Raw genomic sequence first — 23,218 nt, forward strand, 5'->3', positions numbered from 1 at the left:
TACATCTCAGTATATGACGGGCTCAATGTCTGTGTCTGTGTTTTTCTTTTTCTTTTTTTTAATTAAAGAGCGTTATCTAAGACTTGTCTTCCACCTTTAGATCTGAACGACACCATCAAAGCCTGTTTACTACACTGAGGAGTGAAGATTTTCTTCTCAGATAATGGAATCAATACATTGTAGTGGAAAGAGGTGGTTGTATGCACTTAAAAACCTCCCCTCCCCCACCCCTGTCTCCTCAGGCAATGCTCCGAGTGCGACCAGGCGAGCAGCGACGAGGCAGATATCGCCATGGAGACGCTGCCTGACGGCACCAAGAGGTCCAGAAGGCAGATCAAAGGACCAATCAAATTCATCCCACAGGAGATGTCACCAGAGCCCAAGAAACATCAAGTGAGAGGCACGGTGTGTGTCGACTAGGCCTGTACCCGACTCAAAATTTTGTCAGTCAAATTGTATTTGCCTGTTCAGAGGAAATATTTGATATTTGTTGGGGGGCGGTGCATGAGCACGGAGAAACGGGACACGAGGGATCACTCATGCCTTGGATCGGGTACTGAGACCTGGTATTTAACGGGCACCGGGGCAGAATTATTATAGACCATAGTATCAATAAGCTCAGACTTGACCAGTTCTGTTAATGGTATTGGAGAAATTAACAAAGTAAGTTTTTCCATTTATTTAGGCTAGTTAACCAGTTTCTAACTTTCAATATGATTAAGATATTTGTCTAAGAAGCATTTTTACTATTATCAGAAAAGACATCGCTCTCTCTCGCTCTCGCCAGCGCCGGAAAGGAGATACTGTATGTGCGAGGGGGTGGGGCCGGCTCCCTCTGCCTGCCTCACACACACTCGAGGAGACGAGGGCAGATTGTGCCTCGATCGCTTCCTCTCTATGCGTATATGCATACGAAAATAAAGCACTGTTAATTCTGCTCTATTTGTTTACGTTTTTCGCTTAAAAATACGAAAAATAACCGATAACAGTACCATTAAAGTGCTGTATCGATAAGCAGTATCGGTAAGAGTAGTAGTACCATTAAAATCTTAATGATACCCATCTCTACTTGTTCCTCCGTGCCCCATCACCACAATGTTTTTAGTTGTTTTATTTAGAAGAACAGGGCGCACAGAGTCATGTTTGTGTCTGCGGTCTGTGGACGCGGACGATTCACACATATAAAAATATATTTATGATTCCCCCCCATTGATAATTCCTCATTGAAATGTTATGCTTGTTATCTGTTTTATCCTTTTAATGTAAGGCGAACTGACTGACAAAAAAAAATAAGAACACTGCCCGACTTGAAGAGTCTCAGTCGACTGACGGGTTTCCGACTGATGATTCTGCTCGTCGACTTTCAGAGGGCAGCCCTAGTGTCGAACCTCTGTAAACGTCATGTTTATCACCCAAAATATTGCTTATTTTTAGAAGTGCCCAAATGTTTAGTCTTTGCTCCTTAACTACAGAATATATTTGATCGACGTTTCCCACTAGGGATGCAGTTTTTTCACCAGTCGATTGGTTAGTGGTGATTAGACGTAATTAAACTGTTTTCTTGTTAGTCCCCTTGAGGTCATTAGTTGGTGATGCAAGGTCGCGATACCTTCCCCTGACCATTGAACATCAGTATCAGAACTCAGCTGGCTAGTCAGGGCACATAGTGGAAGGGGGGAATTGCAACGCCATTCAAGCAGACATCAAACCCAAAGCTTGAGCCAAACAAGTTCAAAATTATTTTCTTTCCATCCACTACAGTGAAATTATATGCTGTTATTGTAATGTTTGTGTGTATATGTGTATATTTCATGGAAGTTGTGGGTTTGGCAGTCCTGGTAAAATTCTAGTAAAATTGAAAGCACTCAAGACAGTGCAAAAGACAAATAGAATGTAATTACTGGCAAATAGTTTAACTTTTACCATACCTTAATTATACATTGATCAGCCACAACTTTAGAACCACTGACAGGTGAAGTGAATAACATTTCTCAGGTTTTAATGTTGTGGCTGATTGGTGTATAATGATAATGGGCTAATTGCTTGTTTGCACATGGCGCTTTCATTGCAGACTCATGGCTGATTGTAGTTGATGCCCATTGCTGGGCTCTTGGGATTTGGTCCAAGTGTGTGTGATATGTTTGCACAAACAAAGCCAATCTTTTGTGTTAAATGATTCTGGGCTGCAGATTCTGTAAAAGTATATTTAAAATCAGTCTATTGGGTCTCGCATCATCAGTTAAGGTCCCTTTTCCCCATCTAATATCAATTATAAATTAAAAAAAATAAAAATAAAAGTCATGAAAATGGTCCAACCTTTTTTTTTTTTTTTTTTTTTTCCTTTTTGATATATCTTAAAAAAGGCTCTCAATAGTTATTATTTACAGCATAAGAGTAATTCATATTTCTATGATCAAATGCCACCTCGAACAGGCCTTTGGACTTTTTAGCTTTAAAGGCCACCTGATGCCAATTTCATGTTGTGCTCTGGTAATGGAACATATTAGCACCACAATGGCAACCAGTAATAAATGAAGCAGATTCTCCCCAGCTTTAGCCGACTAACTACCATCAATCATGGAGAGTGAAAGTGAACGTAGCAACTACTCCAAATACAGTTTTAAAGTGGCAGATTTTTCTGTATTGATATGACTCATATTGATATCTCAATGGACTTTGTCGTCAAATTCTGTAGTCTCTATCCCAAGGAGGCAAGACAAGTGTGAAGAATTGTTTTCATTTTATGGTGAGTGGTCGTCCCAGCTTGGATATGTTTTGGAAAGATACAGACCTATAAGTCCTCCAGCCTGTTTTCCGATTTAGCTCTTCCAGCCACACTGTGCGCTCTGTGCCCCGTATGGGGTGTAAATGTTTTCTGTCAGCTGTGAGACCTGTGGATATACAACCTCTCCACCCCACCGCTGATCCCACTTATCTGTCCCAGCCACGCTTTGATCCTGTGATACAGACCTGCCTCCTTGCGCCCCAACGGAACGCTCAAGATCAATATCACACTGGATGATGAGAGAGAGAGAGAGAGAGAGAGAGAGAGAGAGAGAGAAAGAACCTGTTCCAACCTCTCTCTCGGTTTTGTTTTCCCCCTTTGTTTTTAGACTGTCACTAGTTTTCTCACAAGAAAAGCAGAGGAATTGGTCTCTGACCTATGAAGAGAGTAGAAGCAGCCTGTCCATCGGAAAATGATTACACGAGTGTGAAGTATGTTGACAGCCACAAAGTCGCATATCTGGGCTGTTACGAGCCAATCGGGTTCCGCTGTATGTTACAGTGGTCCTTTTTCCCCCCCCCCCCAAAGACAAGCGTATGGTCACATGATGCATTTATAAGGAAATATAGGCCGGCACTTCATGCAGCCCTGCACAGGGGAAAAGGGAGAACTCCAATGACACGATGGAAAATAGAAGTCATCCTTTATAAGTATAGTCCAATGCCTTGCCCTTTATTCCGGAGGGTTAGCGCTCCATGTGTCACAGAGGGGGAAAAATGCCAACATAGAGCAACACAGGGCCGGTCGGGGGTTAATGTGTTTTTTTTTTTTTTTTTTTTTAACATTCCAGCTTTGTCCAGAAATCCTGGACCCGGAAGTGGGTTGAGGACCCTGTTGGAGTACTCAGGGATTAAGCAGCTTTGCCCCCTGATTTCTCTCTCTATGCGGCGGCCACCCAGTCGAGGCGCTTCAATGCGGCATTTATCTTCAAATGCAAGGCGTGCGGTGGCAGGCGCTAAAAGGGCCCTGCTTTGCATTTTTAATGCTTTTACCAAGGCGGCGAGGCTCTGGCACTTCTCGAAAGCCGCGTTTCAATTTATCATGGCCGGCTAATCGACCGCCCGCCGGCCTTGGTGTGTGTGTGTGTGTGTGTGTGTGTGTGTGTGTGTGTGTGTGTGTGTGTGTGTGTGTGTGTGTGTGTGTGTGTGTGTGTGTGTGTGTGCGTGCGCGCGCGCACACACAGAGGTGAGTATGTGGGCAAATGGAGTTGTGTGTGAATCATGGAACAGGGTTATGTGTTCACACACATACATACTCATTTGGCCACGAGGGCTTGCATGGCCCAGTGCCACCTTCATGAAGCAGAGACTCCTCTGGCTGTTTTTCATGAACCACAGTGGGTGCTGGTTACCCGAGGAGAAACTTAAATGTCAACCTGTGAACTGAATTTTATTTAGCATGTAGGAAAAGTTGTAGCAGTAAAAATTTACGTTCCATATCGCACCCTTTGCTCATTTTATTCAAGATGGCGTTTCTCAAGCTCTCCTGATGTTATCGCCAAGTCAAATACGTACATAGACTGGATCAAACCTATCTATTTAAAATATGTTTTATTTTTGTAACCATGGCCAGCCCAAGCCTTTTTGGAGCCCTAGGTGAGATCTGTAGAAGGGGCTCCCCCCTTAGGCCCCACAGCGTGAGCACACCCCAAAATTCCTTACAGGTGCATCCACCTTCCCATGCACACTGCAAACCCTCACTGCCCAAACGCCACCCAACCTGCCCTCAGATGCTGCCACCTCACCTCAATCCAGCTCAACCCCATTGACAAAAGATTAGTCGGGGGTCTGGGGATCCTCACCCAGAAATAATGTTTCTTCTTGGTTGGTCTATTGAGAAGAATACGGAAAAATCACTCACTACTTTCACTTTCGCTCTCTGTTTATTCCTGCATGTTTTATTTACAAGTAATCTCATTGAGACATGGAGTCTCATTCACGAGAGAGACCATTCTGGTGAATTGTTATGCAAGTAAATCACAAAAAATGAGCCAACAGGCTGGTCGGTTGTGTTGTGTTACTGGCATCAGTTCATTTTATTGGGTCGGGGTGTCCAGAAAAGACGCTGATTGGCCGGGGGGGATGATATTTATATTTGTTTTCTAAAAATATATTGAAATTTTCTTCCACAATTTTATTTTTCATTTTTCTTTCATCTTCTTGACTTGGCACCCCCATGGATGATTGGCGCCCTAGGCGACTGCCTAAATGGCCTATGCTCAGGGCCATATTCCTAACACATTATGGGTTCTGATAATTGACCATTTCCTTTCCTTTTGGAAATATCTTATTATTTTACCTCCGTGGTTGTAGTGTTCCTGAAGGATGTGCTGGCGCATCACTGGGGCCGGTGCCGTGCATTACTAACAACCCCACTAACAGTCAATCACAAATAGAGGAAATCCAGATTGATTTCATTGCCGTAGCGCTTTTCATTTGCAGACGATCATCTCCTTTTAGCGCACATAGCACAGACACATGGTCGGCAGCAAACAGTTTCCCTGTAAATATTTCCCTGTACAATCCATGTAGGTGTGAGATGCCAGTAGCAGGCGTTTGGCGCTGGTGTCAAATGAAGGCAGGCAGAGCCAGTGACGATGATCGAGCTTGACTTAATATTAAAAGGTTTTTAAGAGAGCCATTCTTCGTTTCTCCTTGGGTTCCTAACTGCCCCTAATTAGGTCATGTTTGCCTGCTCCCCGCGACCCTTCTATGTTACTTATATTAAAAACTTGTGGCAACCTATGGTTTTAGTTGGTAGAAAATTATCAGAATTAAGTTAATACATCTAGTTACTGCTGCCTCCTATGCACCGTTAGTTTTTCTAATCCTGTGTGAAATGACTCATGGTTGCTAACGACGCAATGATGTACTTAATTAAAAGATTGATTTTGCCCGAGTCTTATAAACTGCCCGCAGTTTTAATTTCCTCACCTGAGCAGAGTCTGTGATTAGGTGTGTCTGTGTGTGTGTGTGTGTGTGTGTGTGTGTGTGTGTGTGTGTGTGTGTGTGTGTGTGTGTGTGTGTGTGTGTGTGTGTTGTGTGTGTGTGTGTGTGTGTGTGTGTGTGTGTGTGTGTGTGTGTGTGTTTGTGTTTGTGTGTTTTAGCTGATTTATAGCTGAGGCAGGCATTGAATCCTAGCCATTATCTTTTTGGCCTACACAGATTTTTTTTTAATGGAGTCTACTTTAAGGGGGAAATTATTAAATAATGGCATTGCCTTTTGTTTGGCGGTGCCGTCGTGGGAGAAATGGCAAAAAGCCTCCGGGAGCCAATTGGCAGCGTTCTAGCAGTTAGCATTCATAATGATAAGTGCTCCATCTGGCAAGCGATGGCAAGCCAAAGGCGACAGATGGAATTGTTTTCACAATCTGTTTAAATATGTTGTCGATTTTTCTTCCCCCTTTTTAAAAACCCACCAAGCTCAGTTACCGTCCGCTAGCACCAAGGAGGCGTTTGTTGATGTTGATGGGTTTTTTTTGTTTGTTTGTTTGTTTGTTTTTTTATTTCTCTTACCGACGACCATTTAGGAAAAACCTCATGGCTCTTCAAAGCCCTGTAGATTGGTAGTGGTTCCTGTACATCCATGGGAAGTTGCAGGTGTCTTCATGTAACCATTAGCTGGGTTTGTGGTCATTTGACTGTTCCAGTTGATTGGTTAACGGTCATCCATTAACCATAACAGTTCTGAATCATTTATCCAAAAACAGGTGTCAGTAAACAATGGGATTTTGTATTTGGATTAAGTAGTTTTGCACTCTTACGATTGACTATCGGTAGCGAAAATCTGCCATATTTTGCATCTTTAACATATTATTCCTGTCACTGTGAAGTAGTTAAATGATTGCGTTTAACTAATTAAAGGACTACATTTAAATTATTGTATTTAACTACTTGACCTTGGTAGTTAAATGATTATGTGACTCTGAATTTAAGGGCATCTTAAGGTGAACCATGCATTCTCAAAGTAAGGGTGGGATGCTTTTTTTTCCCCATTGCTTAAAAATGCTTTTATTCACTGCTTGACAGAGAACCAGAGGGCAAAAAAGGAAGAGGCTGCCAATCTGTGAAGACAGAGAGGAGAAAATTGAGGTTTGTTACTGGCTGAATGAAAACTGCACATTTTCGAGGGAGAAAAAAAACCAAAACGATGCATCTCTTAACATTCCTTAATACAAACAAACAAAAACCTGTTAACTGTTTTAAATTACCGGATTCCTCTGATAAATGAATTCATATTCCCCTCCCAAACGGCCAGAGGAGACTCCTCTCTGTGCCACCCCGAACATCCCGCGTCTCCTCCAAGTTCATGTTCTGGTCTGCTCTGTTTCCATAGGAACCACCATCACGGGAACGGAGGCAGCGGCAGCCAGCAATACAGAAGAAGCCCAAAGCGGACGAGGACCCGCGGACCGAATGCACCTCCTGCAAGGGGCCCGGCGACAACGAAAACCTCGTCAGGTGAGGGTGGGTGGGGGCGTCACGTGTCTTTAGGTGTGTGTGTGTGTGTGTGTGGGTGGGTGTGGGTGGGGGTGGGTGGGTGGGAGGCCGTAGCCATATCCTCCTGATGATTAAAGTTCAGTCTTCATTAGGGCCCCCGCTGCCTCGACTCCAGTGGGTTTGGGTGGGACCCCCGACCCCCCCCCCCACACATACACACACAATATTGAACTGCCACATACATTTGCACAGTTCATTAAGATGTAATGAATAGCACAATTTCTTCTGGTTCCTTGAGAAATCAGATGTCAGGCAACCCCCTTCTCCCCCTCTCAATAAACAGGGCTTTTTCTCCCGACTTTAAAAGTCTGTGGAATATATAGCAGCCCCCTCACACCCCACACCCCCACCCGGCGCTCCGGTGGTGGATTCAATGAATCTCTGGCGTCAGATCTGCCTCCATCCGCGCGTCTGTTCATCGCTGATCCGTGCAGATGTTCTAATCTCTTAATTGGGCTCAAGAGGACCGTTTGCGTTTTTATAAGGGCAAAAAAGAAAAACTGTCGAAAGGCCGGTTGCGAATCAACTCGTAAATACGTGTAAAAACAAAAAATGTCTGTGTTGATCTTGCGCCCCACCTTTAGGCGTCTGTAAGTTAGGGTGTGAGCTTTGCTGGTGGGGATTTGAGGTGTGCTGCCCTGACTCTGTCTGTCTTTGCATTGCACAGGTTGTGAGAGCCGGGCGGCCACCTCAACTCCCCTAAAAAAGCGGAACGGGATGACCTTAGAGACAGGGAGAGAGGGAGAGAGAGGCAGAGGCAAAAGCAGAGGCAATTGAGTCGCTCGGTTCAGGCCGGAGACGAGTCGAGATGTCCCCCCTCTCCCCAACCCGCGGAGCGACGACCTCCAACCCAAAGCGGACTGACGGCCGTCCAATGGGAGTCAAGCGGGAGCCTCCGGGGGAAAAAAAAAAAACAAGAACAAGGGACGACTAAAGCCAATGACTGTTGAATCTGAATCCTCTCCCTGAATTTTTCTTTTATTTTATTTTATTATTTTTTTCTTTATTTTTTTCTTTTTTCTTTTTTTATTATTTATTTATTTATTTTTCCGTTTTTGTGGACGTCCATTTGGGTCAGGCGGACCTTTGTGTCCGTCTTGAAAACTATCCTGACACAGGAACTGACTATGTGCTGGACAATTGATGAACTACTGCACAACACCAGCCCTTTCAAAGTCCACCCCCCATTACTCTAGGAACTCTCCCTGCGTGTGTGTCTGTATATATGTATATATACAGACACACACAAGTTCAGTGCTCTTCTGACCTCACCACTACACATCACTCGTCACAGCCAACAGCAAATTAAAGTCATCTGCCCGCCCAATCAGACTGTCCGTTTCAACTTTAATGCCTTTAATTACTGATTACTCACACATTTGTTTGTATTTTCCAGCTTACTAAACGTTAAGTGTTATGTACAGAAAAAGCTTCCTGCCGTGTCAACCGTATCGTACTGACTTACATTAACGGTAGAGACAATGCAAAATAGCTAAGAGCGGTAGTGGTTAGAAAAAACATAAATGTCTCGCCGTCTTTCCGCCTTCAGAAGTCTTCCTCTTTGGGGTGGGGTTTTGAAACTGTCAGGAAAGACAGAATGAAGCCCAGCGTGGTGTATGGTGTCCCCAGCGTGTGCACTCCCGCCCAACCCCCATCCCTGGTCAGCACTATCAACAGAGCAGCTGCCTTCCAGTCCTGTCAGGGCTCCCTGACACGTGCCCTCACGTGTCAATCCACCGACTGTCCCGGCAGGACCACCGACTCCCAAACCCCCCACCCCCCACATGCACACATCGTCCATAGCTTCACTCTCACCGCTCCCAAGCAGTTCAACGAGAACTGTATTGTTTTATACGATATAATATGCATATATATATATATATATATATATGTTTTTTTTTATTGATGCTACAGTGCATGGCCGAATCTTTATCTCCGGATACATGTATAACTTGTTTTTTTTATTGTTTTTTATTTAGCCCAAAACAGTAGTGTGATGTCCCTCTATTTAGAGTCTGAATGCCAGATGATAGCTTTGTGCAGTGGTGATGTGTACAGTATTTATTGAAGAGGCCTTTTTTTTTTTCTTGTTGTTTGTAATTCTATCATTAACCTCCTTGTGTCGTGAAAAGTACTTGTAACCATAGCGTAGTGACGGCTTTTCCTTCTTTTTGTTGAAAATGTTTTTTTACCCGCTGATCATGTATCCGTTACACAATGTATCCGGATTTATTGTGTAACATGCAATTGTGCTATTGTGAGTTTGAGAATGCGACCCATCGTCACTGCTGTTGTGTATGTTAAGTCCCCCCCCCCCCTTCTCCGCAGCTCTTGGAATTAAGCGGAGCTTTAATAAACTCTTGACTTTTTCACCTTATTGCCGCTGTGATAAATGAGTGTCAGGCAGCTAATTAATTGTTGTAAAGCTGGGGTGGCGGCGGTCCATTTGTGCGAGTAATGCCCTCTGTCAGAGCTGATTTATCACCTGGGAAGTGGCCCCTCTTGTCTCGGCACGCAGCCGCTCAGCCAGGCGTGGGGGCCTCCCAGTGACACAGCCCGGACGCTGTTGGTGTATCGGCTCTGTTGTCTGTTTGTCTGTCTAAGTCTCGGTCTGTCGGCCTATCACTGTCTGTTTCTTCTTGTCTCTGTCTCTCTGTCTGTCTGTCTGTGACGCTCTGTCAGTCTCTGTGTATGTTAATCTCTTTCTGTCTGTCTCTGTCACTCTGTCTCCCTCTGTCTGTCTGTCTCTCTATCTGTCAGGTTCTCGCTGTTTCTCTGTGTCACTCTGTCCATATCCCTGTCTGTTTCTATCTGTCTCCACCTGTATGTCTCTCTGTCTTATTGTCGCTCACCCTCTGTCTCTGAAACTCTCGTCTCTGTCGTTCTCTTTCTCTGTCTCTCTCTATCTCTGTCCGTCTCTCTTGTGTCCCTCTGTCTCTCCCTGTCCCTGTCTGGAGAGAGGAGAGGGTATTCTTTACACGCAGACCTGTTTGGCTGCGTAACAGTATGAAGAGTGGGGTGGAGGCTGTCTACAGCTCCACAACAAGTGGCTTAGGCACAGCAAAGAGAGAGGGTGGGGGGCGGGTCAGTCTCGCGTTGAGAGGCGGGGAGAGAGGAGATGGAATCAGCTCAGTGTGGTGAACTTTGGAGTGACCTTAATCCCTCATCCTCAGACTGGGGAGGGTCTTCAGGGACCCCCTCTCCTCCCCCTCACACACACACAATTTTTTTTTTTTGCTTTATTTTGGGTGTGGCGGCGGGCATCCTCCGCAAGAGCTCTAACCTTTTCCGACGATGGCTGCGTTTCCCATTAGCGCATCTGACCCGGGATCCGCAAAGATGATTTAATGGCAGAATTTATTTTTTTTGCTGACTTTTTCTTTTATTTTGTTACTTACCACCCCCCCCCCCCCTTAACTCCACCAGCCACAACCCACCCTCACTTTGTGTTTAAGAAAGACAAAAACGCAAGTCGCCCAGTGTTGAGCAGCAGCTTTAAATGTTATTGCCTCCCTTTCATCTCCGCTCATCCCAACGCGGTGCTGCATCCTCTCACGCTGTCTGTCCCTCCTCCTCTCCTTCTCAGTGATTCGAGCACCTTTCCCTGACTGCAGCGCATTCAGAGCCTTCTTCGTTTTTTGATTTTAATTTTAAATGACTACACACTAAATGATGAACCTCAAAGCCCAAGGTGGGGGCATTTGATTTCCTGATAAATTAAGTGATGACTTGCCTCATCACACACAAGTGTGAACACTGAACACTGAGGAGTTTCAAGTGGACTGGGTGGTACGAGGTGTTTCCCGTGAGGTAGGAGCGTGAAGGGCTTTGTTCAGTCAACAGCAGGCAGCCTTTCTGTTGGGGTCGAACACAACAACCTTTGCAGGGTCTAAATGTTTTTTGTACCTCTGTCATCAGAGGCAGTTTTTGGAAGCCCTTTCGCTCGCTTCCTCTCTCTCACTTCAGTTCCCAGTTCACTGGGGCCCCCTGCTGGAAAAGCGGTGCTCAAACACCAAGTCACGCAAGCTTTTAAGGAGCCCTGGCTCCGACTCCCCATTCCGTCCTAGCAGTGAATGAGTTGTGGCCGAATGAGCTTATAAAGGCCTCTGCCTCCTCGGCGCAGTGCTCAATGTAGGTCTACCTTCCATCCTCCATTCATCACACCACCCAACCCCCCCAGTCTTGTAAAACAATTGCTGTTTAATAATGTTGCACCCGACCAACAGTAAATCAAAAAAACACAGGCGCTTTGCAGAGTCCGATAATCCACTCGCTCTCTATAGAGGCGGATGTGCACTCTGTCACGGCCCGAGAGTCAATGGCCAAGCGCTTTGTTGCCATATTGATTCCCCTCACGTGGCCCCTCCCTAGATAATTGTGTTGCCCACCCCGTGATAAATTCACTGGGCTCCTTTCAGCCACCTCTCCCGGTCCTGCCACCGGGGCCCTCGGCGTAGAAAGAAGAAAGAAGTTTTTTGGGCCGCAGGCCCGCTATCAATATAGACTCCTTGAGTGTGGGGGCGGAGGGATGGCAGAGTATTGCAAAGCCGTTGTAAAGCAAGCGAGCGTCGATGCACCCCGAGGCTCGATGTCTTGTCATTAAGTAGCTTCTGTTTTTACTGTGTGTCTAAGAATTCCTTTCTTTCCTCGATGTTGAACAACACGGATACTGAGGATGAAAGTTGTAATAGCATAATGCTTTCTTCTCCTAAATTCTTTATGTTTTGGCTGTTTTTTGAATTACTCCGCTAGTTAGGAACGAAATAAAAAATTAAGACATGTTCTGACTCTGCCCCAAATGATTAACACAAAAAGGGTCCTACATTTTACCAATTTTAGCAATTTTATATCAATCTGCAATGTTGCAAAATATATATATTTTTTTCAGGTCAGTAGAGACTTTCGCCCCCATTCCCCCTGAGTGGGCTGTTTTGGTACACTGCAAAAAGTTCAACTAAGTGCTCTACAGGTGTATTCTTTTGTAACTCCTCCTGACAGATAGGGTTAGGGTTCAATGTCAATGGCCTCATTGTTTTCTTTGTTGTGAAACGCAACGGCAACACACATTTCTGCATCCTTTCTGTTTCTATTATCGCCGTTAGGATATAGTCATGTGTTCTATCCGATTAAAGAAAAAAGAAAAAAAAAAAAAAAGCCCATTTGACCCAGCATCCAGTCTCCGGTGTGGTAAGAGGCAATGGAACAGACCGGAGATAACCGTAGGGACTGGGAGCGGCCCCAGCAGCACCTCCCCTCTTCCCCATCAGCTCCCAAGCGCTACACCACTCACATGCTCCGATGAGAGTGTGCTATTTATTTTCTCCAGATGCACCCATCCATTCAATCAGTATCCGTTTTGCAAACGTTCCCACTTCCTGGCATGTAACGCTCTGAAGGTATCATTATATTAATGCTACAGATTTAAAGCTAAATCCAGTCGTGATTGGAAAAGGTCAATGCGGGTGGACGCCATGTTCCAGGGAAGCCCCCCCGCCACCTCCAGCAATTTATATGGATTTCCTTGCGAATCAGCTTCTAACTCCTCGTTTTTCTCCTCCAAGTACTTTTTTTTTTTTCTTTTTCTTTTTAATATCCAATTACAACACGGCTCAAGCACTTTGGGAAATCAATATGATTTGTGGGTCGAGACAGTTCAATTACCATTCCTGTGGTTACATTGTTCAGGTGAACAGAAAAAAGGACTCCCATCTCGATGCAACCCCTTTCACACCAGTTTTTCCTCCTTTTCTGAATCTCCTAATCCAATACGGTGTAGTATATCTCTGGTACCAGTGCGGATCTGAGTGGGGACAACATAGTCGTGTTAATCGACATATTGATGCCTATGTTTTAAAAAAAAATAAAAAAAATTAGGGTGAGGTAGACGTAGACAACCCTGTCCCTCTCTTCCGGAGGAACTTTCTTTTGGAGTAAATCTGTTATTTCGTAGTTGAAGGATTTGATGTTCATCAATGACAGTCCATCCTGGCCCTCCCCTCATCATTTGCCTCGGTAATCATCATGATATAGACATCAAAATAATCAATGAAATGATCTTTTTGGCACAACATTAGTCTTGCTAATGCTAATGACCTCATAAGATTGAGGGGATGCGATCTCTTTGTGACGCCTATGTGAAACCAATCGCACCTCAGTCACCTGTTTCTCTTAAGAAGGACCCCCATCCATCCATCCATCCATCCATCCATCCATCCATCCATCCCAACGGCACGGGCGCTGAAGGGAATGGGCCCCTTGAGAACTCCCCTGCAGAGATTAAACAGCAGATGAACCTGGGAGGGGTGGGACACGGACAGGCATAGTTTGGGCGGGCGAGAGTGAGAGCAAGAGCAACACGTGTAGCAGACAAAAGCAATCAATTCCGCTCGCTTCCAATAAGATTACATCAATCAATAACCCCCTCTTATGAGTGATTGGATTTTGTCTGCTTCAGGAGTACGGGTGGGGGGTTCTTGATTTTTCCCAATGATTAAAGCGGGGGCCAAATAGCTTCGATAACATCAAGGACCTTGCGGTGACTGGAAGCGTGCGAGGGCGGCATCCGCAGTCGATACAGGTCGCCGCGGACTGGGGGGGATAGAGTTGCACGGCCGGTGACATTGCGTAGAGCAGATCAACCGGCAGCCGTCTTCCTTCCTTCACCCCAAAGTGAACTTGAGAAAGCCTTAGCTTCATTTCAACAGAAGGTTTTCTCTTCTTCTTCGTGTACAACATCTGCAGCGGTCTCCCAAAGTGCATGTATTGTGTCTTGTTAGTCTAATTCTCATTAACCGGAGCTCCGCACTCCCTCCCAACCATTCATTTCCCCCTTCAAATGAAGGAAAAAAAGAGAGAGCCTCTTTTGCGTTCCACACCTTCCCTGAAGATACACAACAAATCAGTACAATAGGTTCATTAAGGTAAAATAATTAAAAGTGAGTACAGCACTGTCACACCGGTACTTAGAACAAAGCACCTCCCACCCAGCCCTCCAGACTCGGTAAGGGGCTTCAGACGTCTCGGGGATGGCGGCCGAGTTCGCTCCCTTATTTCCGTTCTCCTCAGCTGGAGATCCATAGTGAAATCTATTATTTTTCCTGCTCAACAATGGAAGTGTGCTCATTAGCGGCGCGAGCGTAACTTTGGTCATTTGTCTTCTTTTCACCGGGTGGCCTGAGGGCTTTTTAAATACGCATCCTTTCCAACGCCGAGGTGCCTGCTCAGCCCGTCCATGCTTGTACTCACGTGTATGCGTGCGTGTATGCGTGTATGCATGCGTGTGTGCATGCGTGTGTGCATGCGTGCGTGCATGCGTGCGTGCGTGTGCGTGTGTTATCCACCTGCCTCAACATATTCTCGCTAATGTGCTGCAGCTGTTGGATGTTCTGCCTCCGTCGCTGATAAGAAGCCAATTATTTGTGCCAATTAAGATTATACACAGTTTTTTAAACTCTACAACTCCACGAGTATGTTAATTCACACACGGTATATGTATATATTATCCATAATGCCGGAGGCTCACCTAAATTGAATTCACGTACATGCAAGCTCAAGAGATTATTTGTGGCGTCCAATTTAAACATTTTACCCTTATCGATGTTCATTTCTGTGTTTTAACATTAAGCAAAATTAGGGATCACCCGGGCATTATCGTGATGAATTGTGCAATTTGAGGAAATGTCTTTCACTTTATGATCCATAGCTTCGGACACAAAGGCTGACATTCAGCGGCCGGAGCGATGCCGGTTTCGGGGAAAAAAGGTGCCTTCGGGAGAAGTGCGCTTTAAAAATGGTCGGCGGTCAAACCAACGCAAGCCCTGCCGCTCGCCGCACAGAGCAGGAGCGTCTGCTTCAAATCCAAGTAACAGATTGAAAAAGACAAGACACGTTAAATAAGTAGTTTTTAGAGGTTGGAGGTATTTTTAATGGACATTGGTTGGACTGTTGCCAGAGGTGAAAAGAGTACCGGCAATCCTTACTTAAGTTGAGAGGACTGTTACCACAGAGATCATTTACTTGTGTACAATTAAAATTTTTCATAAGTAATTGAACTTCAGTATGAGTAGTTTACTGAAATACTACTCAAGTGATTTCTTATTCAGGTCTTTTCTCATCCTGTGTAGTTGAGGGAACACAATAGTTTTGAGTTGACAGAGGAGATAACGTCTTTGAAAATGACGGAAAAAACAAGGTCAACAAACTGTTTTCATTATTTTGTGTGCACAGTGGTGGCAATCACACATACAGTAAGCATAGACATAGAAATGCTCAGTGTTGATAGGTGATGAACTCCAGTTATACTCAAAGTACCTATACAGGTGAGTATTTGGAACTACTTTCGCCGCGCACCTTGTCGCGTTTGTCCCTCCTGGTGTTTACCGCCTCCTCTTCCAACAGGAGCGGCGTGTCTTTCCTTGATGCCGAGAGCCTCCTCATTAGCGCGCCGCGGACAAGGCTGTCCTTTAAATTCGAGTCGAGAGGGTCATCCACCAGGGTGAGCTTTGAAAAGGTCCCCCCCCGCCCCCCCACATGTGGCAACGCACTGCGGATTTGGCCTCCCCACGTATACCCCCCCCCCCCCCGCGCCCGGCTCCACTCTGTCATGGTTAATACAGAACCCTCCCCCGCTGTTCTGTGGTCTCCCGTTCTCTCTAACACACACACGCTTCATCCCACGACCGCCCGCCCCCTAATGGAGATGAATGGCGAGGTGGAGGACGTTGACCCGCCTCGCTGCATCCTCCTTTATCAGCCTCTCGTTGAAGAATCTGAATCTCAGTCATTGATTAGGACGTAATTAGTTCAGATTGCGGAGCGTGGTGTGGGTGTGTGTGTGTGTGTGTGGGTGTGTGTGTGGAGGTGTGTATGGAGTGGTCCATGGAGGGGTGTGCAAGCAGGGACAACAGCAGGTCCATTCAGCTAAAGCTCTGACTCGTAAAAGTCTCACCGTCATTTGATTCAAGTTCTTTCGAAGCCGTTTTTTTAAAGGGATCCAGATTTTGCCCCCGGGTCTGAGGTTGATTCTGGACTGCAGCCGATGGCTTTTCATCCATTATTTCTGTAAACCCGCCCTTGGATGGTGGCTTGCCCGAGTGACACCTTGCTCCATGAGGAAACCATGGGCTGGGTGGCTCTTTGTCACTCTTAGTGAGATAGCCAATCGACTGTTTTGTGGAGTTGCGGTTAGAAATTTAAACAAATTGTATTACCAATTCCATGATAACCAGCAGTCAACAACAAAGCAGATTCTCGCCAGCACTACGAGCTAGCATCAATTTAAATGAACATAGCTACCGCTCTTGAAGTTCAGACCTGGAGGATTTCTCCATATAGACAGCAGACTCAAATCTCAAAGCGAAAGTCAGTACTTGCAGAAATTAAGACTTATCGACTCAGTAAGTTGGATCATTCAGCCAGTACCAACATGCCGGGTTAGATGGTTGGCCCGTTCGCCTGGTTCTCAGCTGACGGTCTACGTACGAGCCCCCACCCCCGCCGGCTCTGTGTCCGCAGTGTAGACGTCATCACAGATGATGCCGCTCTTAAATTTACCCTGCCTAAGTATTTACTCTTGGTCGGGAAAAGGACAGATAAACCAGCAGCGGTATCCATACGCATGGCGGTGCATATTCAGGGACAGCAGAAACATTAAGTGATTGAAAAGCTCCCTGTTTGCGTGAGTGAGCGCTTCGTTCAAGGTTCCCGACATCCGTCGGTGCCGTCCGACCCCATTCGCCACGTCAGCCGAGGACACAAAGGCAGTCGTCATTTTTACGTTCGTCTGACAAGCATTTATCGGATGTTAACAAGGACTGTACTTTGCCTGCCATTGATGCGACCCATCCCGCTGGGTCAAGGGAGGAGGCGGTAGGGATCGGGAGGGGTGGGGGGAGGGTTGAATCTATAAAAATAAAAAAGAAATCCCATGACTGACGACGAGCTGCCTTGTCACCGTCCATCAGACCCGGCGAGTCACTCCGGAAGGGTGTCTTTTATTCATGAGGTTGGCGGCCCGCTGTAACTTAGGCTTTACCATCTGCCGCAGGTGTGACGAGTGCAGGCTCTGCTATCACTTTGGGTGTCTGGACCCGCCCCTCAAGAAGTCCCCGAAGCAGACGGGATACGGCTGGATCTGCCAGGAGTGTGACACGTCCTCCTCCAAAGTAAGTGTTATGACGAAAGTCCGCGATCCATCGTCACACAATAGCCACAACACCAGTTCCACTTTGTGGACAGTGTTTTCCGACAACATGCCTCTGGCTGCTTGGTTTCCAACCACGTCATGAACAAGCCTGGACCTAATTTTTGCTTTTCAAAGCCGTGCCCAAGTGGTTTTGTGGCTACAAAACCTATTATATTCTTACACACTGTACATACACATAACAGCCCAATTACAAGCTACTAGTAATTTTAAAGTTACAGCCAAGCTACCCTTTGAAAGTAGCTAACTATACTGCGTGCTTGACGGCAAATTAGCTTCATCATAGCAGCTACATCATATTCTATTAGGGTGACAACCAAGGTACCCGTTTGATAATGCATTACATTTATATGTTTTATATAGAGGATGCTGTCGCAATAATCCTCTAAAAAATTGGAGAGCCTTTGCTTATTTTAAATCATAAACCATCCTCCACACCCTTAGCTGAGCTCTCACCTCAACTATCAGTTTACAATTGCATTTGTTTAGCCAACCAGAGCATAATGCATGTTGCTGTGGTTGGTCCATGTGTCCATGAAGTTCAACACCAATCACGTCTGGAACTGGAACTGCCAAATGCGCTGCCAAATTGCTGGTGACCTTAAGTGTTTATTGTGTTGCTATTTGTCAGACTTACAGGTAAATGCTGTTTAAAGGGTTATGTGAAACAGAAAATCATTGTAGTGTCAGTCGATTGATTGGGGAAAAAGTTGCATTGTTTTTAAAAGCATTCATCTGCCATAGATTAGCAGTTGTTGAGGAAAGTGCGGCGTGTCTTTTTGGACTCTGTGGGTCGAGGCAGGATGTTTCAGGTAGCGAGGGAACCCCCTGACAGTGTCTACGGAGCGTTTGAAAAGGTACCATTTGGAAAGACACCTGCCTAGCTGGATCCATCGGGGCCCGGCAGCCTTTTCCTGATGTAGCCTCCTCAGCCCCCTCCATCCTCTTGACCGTGGAGCGAGGTTCTGTGGGTGCAGTCACTTGGGCACATGTCACACAACACTTGTCAAAGTAAAAATAAATAAATAAATAAATAATGTTTTTCTCATTTTTGAATTATATTTTCTTTATTAAATTCCACCGCAATCAAGGGTAACATTTGGCTGCCTCAGAGCATAATTAACTTAATAGATGTACCTCCCATTTACATTTGTCTAGAAAAGGGCAGTCTGTCCTGCGAGACTTGATGTTGGTGAAACATAAAAAGCCATACTGGAAATGCTGCATCTCGGAAGTAAAACATTAAATTATGGGGAAATGAAAAGGTTAGGGCTTACTTGAAATGTTAGACGGCTGAGGGGGGGGGGGGTAAACTCTTGTCTTGCCCAGGCTGGCAGATTGGCACTAAGATCCTCCAGCAACAATTATTGGAGATTATTATGATTGATCGCAACGACAAGGGATCGTACGGCATATGTAACATCCTAGGCATACATTTGTGTTCATTTTGTTTTGGGGAAATGAAAGTGGGTGACTTGCATAGATGGAGACATACAGCATGTACACACCGATCAGCCACAACATTTAAACCACCTGCCTAATACTGTGAAGCTCTCCCTCAGCCGCCAAAACAGCTCTGACCCGTCGAGCGGTGGACTCCACAAGACCGCTGGACGTGTTGTTCCAGCACATCCCACACATCCTCGATCAGATTGAGATCTGGAGAAATTGGAGGCCAAGTCAACACCTTGAGCTCTTTGTCATGTTCCTCAAGAGTTGTTGCAGTGTGGCAGGGCGCATTGGCCACTGCCATCAGGGAATGTTAAGTCAGGTGGTACGTCCACATGAATGCCAGGACCCAAGGTTTCCCAGCAGAACATTGCTCAGAGCACCACACTGCCTCCGTCAGCTTGCCTTCTTCCCATAGTGCATCCCGGTGCCATCTCTTCCCCAGGTGAACGAGGTATACGCACCTGGTCATCCACATGATGAAGAAAACGTGATTCATCAGACCAGGCCACCTTCTTCCCCCTCCTCTTTCTCCATGGTCCAGTTCTGACGCTCACGTGCCCATTGTAGCACCTTTAGGCGGTGGACAGGGGTCAGCATGGGCACTCTGACCGGTCTGCAGCTATGCAGCCCCATACACAGCAAGCTGCGATGCACTGTGTGTTCTGACACCTTTCTATCATAGCAGCATTAACTTTTTCAGCAATGTGTGCTACAGTAGCTCGTCTGTGGGATGGGAGCAGACGGGCTAGACTTTGCTCCCCACGCACATCAATGAGCCTTAAACGCCCATGACCCTGTCGCCGGTTCCACTGGTTGTCCTTCCTTGGACCCCTTTTGGTAGGTACTAACCACTGCGTACTGGGAACACCTCACAAGACCTGCCGTTTTGGAGATGCTCTGACCCAGTGGTCTAGCCATCACAATTTGGTCCTTGTCAAAGTCGCTCAGATTACGCTTGCCCGTTTTTCCTGCCTCCAACACATCAAAATCAAGAACTGACTGTTCACTTGCTGCTTAATATATCCCACCCCTTGACAGGGGCCATTGTAATGAGTTAATCGACATGATTAACTTCCCCTGTCAGTGGTTTTAATGTTGTGGCTGATCGGTGGGTATGTCTTTCAACGAATGGACAGCCTGTTCGGTTCTGCAAATCTATTTTTTGTTTCTTGTCAAATGTACCTTTTATGAGTCAAAAAAGCAAGCAAGACTTACACCGCTCACCCGTCTGCTAATTTGCTGGAATTTGTGCCAAACGGCAACAGCGCTGCAGTGTTGCAGCAAAGCGCTGATACTGTAGAGGCAAAGCAGGGGTAGAGGGATTAAACTGTCTTTGCTTATTCCAAATGTGCTTACTGGCCAAGTTTAAGAAGGCACTCCCAGAAGACCCCACTATCCCCCACCCCCGTCTTCAACACCCACACATAAAAAAAGACGGAGTGTCCGGAACCAGCAAACAAACACATCCACACCGCCTTTGTCTTCGCTTCCTCGCGAACGCAGTGTGAAAGAACGCGGTGCGTTCATCGGTTGACATTTTATCTAGGAGATAGTGTGGTGTGTTAAATATTGCTCCCTCTCCTTTCTTTCCATTCTCTCTCTCTCTCTCTCTCTCTCTCTCTCTCTCCTCTCCCCCACAATCCCATTCTTCTCTTGTCTCAATTGCGACATGACTTCTCAAATTTTACTTCCGTCCCAAGAAAACCTCACCCGCCGCTCCCGCTGGGCCGCCAGCTCCTTGCGCCCCCCCCCAGAGCAAGTGCCAGGACGAGGAGGTGAGCGGCAGAGTGATGGAGAGTTGGAGCGGAGGGGAGAGGAGAGGGGGATGAGATGAGGAGTTTAGAGGCCTGGGTTGTGTTGACATGACAAATTAGCAAAGCCACTTTTCACTCCTTTCTCGCAGTTGCTTCCACCAGTACCAGTATCTCGATGTCTCTCTTTCCACTCACGCCTCAGGTCAACAAACTCGGTGTGGACGTATAACGTAGCGTAGGCGGTCACAGCGGAAGGGTCTCAAGGAAATTTGATCCCCTTCCCCAGCAGGACTTTTGAAACTTTTCTTGTTTGGAGATGCGCGTCGAAGAGCCAAATATCGCGCTCCGAAACCTGCGTCTTATATTACGGCAGCTGAACTTTAGGAGATGTTTCGGAATGACATTTTTTGAACGTTTAAGAATGGGAAAAAAAATAATGAGAAATAAAAATAACACTCCAACAGTGTCACGGCCATCTTTAAGGCGGCGGGGTCCGTGGAGCATCTCCGTAATGGTGAGTGGGAGGGAGATAATCGACTCCACTCAAGGCATCTAAAAAACACTCAAGAGATGAGAGCTATATTTAAGGAAAGTTTTATTATCTGCTTTCAAATGCCAAGCCACACACCGATTTTGCCTGTAGGGTGGCATGTGTGTTTGTGTGTGTGTGTGTGTGTGTGTGTGTGGGTGTGGGTGATGGTGGTGGTGGGGGGTTCTTAAATGCCAGCGTTAAGTGCAGAATACCACATGACCGTTGCGACGGGGATTCAGCTGTCGGAAGAGATAGCGGAGCCGTCTATATCCGGCTGCCCGGCAGAGGATTGCGCCATTCACATTAAATGATTTGTCAAAGCTTCCTATTGAATCTGAGAAAAGATTCTGCGATGTCTCGAAGGGAAAGGCCATGCCGATACCCTAACCCAGATGTAATCACACCTTTTTGGCGGGGGTTCCATCCGCAGACCCAAAGCCAAGCACTTCCTGTACAAGATTTCTTTCTTGAAATTGGAACCGCACGGTCGAGCTGCATCAAATGCCGAGAGTTCCAGAAAGAGCGCCGTGATGTTGCACCGAATTCAGTTCATTTCAGTGCCACCGCCACAATCAGTGGATTCCCTTCCGGTAGTGGAGTAAAGTCGACACAAAGCTTCACGTACAGTTCATTCTCGGCGGACTGTGCGAGTCCACCGACAGCGAAACGGCTTTGGCCTTCATGTCCTGAAGTTCTGAGGGCGGCGCCCGTTGCAGAGTGGAAAAACAGAGCAAGCTCTCCTTTTAGCCGCATCAAATGCTCATGTTCTCACAATTCTGCATAGCCAGGAAATGTCATTGTTCCACAAAAGACGCCCGGACAGCACTTTTCTCCGAAGCCATTTACAATGAGTAGGTTCATCATTAGCGGCGTATCTCTTTGGTCCTTCTGCTGTTGATGTCGGTCATATTTCCTCCTTCAACTAATGAAGTGGAGTGATAAATCGAGTCTCAACCACTAACATCAAAAACAACTGTGGAAAATGGCGCAATATCTTGTTAAGGTATTTTACTTCAGTACTCTCGCCACCTCTGGACTTTGACAAACAGAAATTCAGAAGAGCGATGTCTCTCCGTGTCTCTCACGCACCTCGGCTAAAGGTCACGGCAAATGGGATTACGCTTTGTTGAAAGTCGTGATTGACGACAAAATGTCTTTTTGAAGACAACTCATCCTGCTGATTTGTTTTCTATTGTCACGTTGTTTGTAGTATTAATTGATTTTCCATCTCACAGTCCCCCGGCAGGAACATTGCAGGCCGCTATGCCGGTATCGCCGTGTGCACGTTTGCGTCGCGTAGCTCAGGCCGTAAAAAAGAGGCTTTATTACACACAGGCTTGGAGTTCATTACGGGGGCTGTGTTTTTCCTCAGCCTGCCCGGCTCAGATAAACCTCCCTTACAACCGGGGCCGCTTCCCCTTGGCTGTCACCCGGGGCTCTCACCGAATTGATTTAGGCGGTAAAGTGACAGTCCCGCCATAATATACCGAAGGCCTCTAATTCAAGCCGGTTACTGGGCTTGTTTCAAGCGTTATTCACACCCTCACGGCCTCGTCCCGCTGGCGTTGCTGGCTTCCACGGCGAATTAGACCAGAACAGAAGCTGGTGGTTGAAAGAAGAAAAAAAAAGGTTTTAACACCGGCGGGTCTTAAAAAGTTGCCTGGGTGGTGTTTTAAGTACTCAGCTGTGGGATCGCGTGGGACGCACTCCGTACTCGTTGTCATCACAAGGTTTGCAGCTGTCGGGAACGGTCGCCCCGTTACAAAGTGTGCGCCGCTGCCGCAGTTCTCTCGCGGCCGAGGGCTGACTCCTTCCCACTCAGGGAAGTGGTCTTTCGAATTGAAGTTTCTGCTGTGCCCCTGCCATATTCAGCTGCTGCATCTGCACGACGACACTCTCATTGATGATGGGGTTTTGTCCCTTCTTGCAGAGGCCTGTGGTTCAGCGAATTAAAAGTTATTTGGGTGTCCATGCCATTCACCATATGTTTTGATG

The 23,218-nt window shown here is 46.3% G+C and overlaps 1 protein-coding gene across 1 annotated transcript in view; it reads left to right on the forward strand.

Annotated features, from left to right (window-relative positions):
* Positions 1–8,081, forward strand: part of phf14 (PHD finger protein 14) — a gene marked incomplete at its 5' end in the record, with an annotated part of 50,520 nt that extends 42,439 nt beyond the window's left edge. Inside the window, 4 exon segments of the mRNA XM_080008235.1 lie at positions 243–393; positions 6,814–6,876; positions 7,121–7,245; positions 7,952–8,081. Of these exon segments, the coding sequence (XP_079864361.1) occupies positions 243–393; positions 6,814–6,876; positions 7,121–7,245; positions 7,952–7,958 (346 nt within the window). The 3' untranslated portion in view covers positions 7,959–8,081.
* Between the last annotated feature and the right edge of the window lie 15,137 nt (positions 8,082–23,218).

The sequence above is a fragment of the Zeus faber genome (assembly GCF_960531495.2).
Source record: "Zeus faber genome assembly, chromosome: 1".
NCBI lineage: Eukaryota > Metazoa > Chordata > Actinopteri > Zeiformes > Zeidae > Zeus > Zeus faber.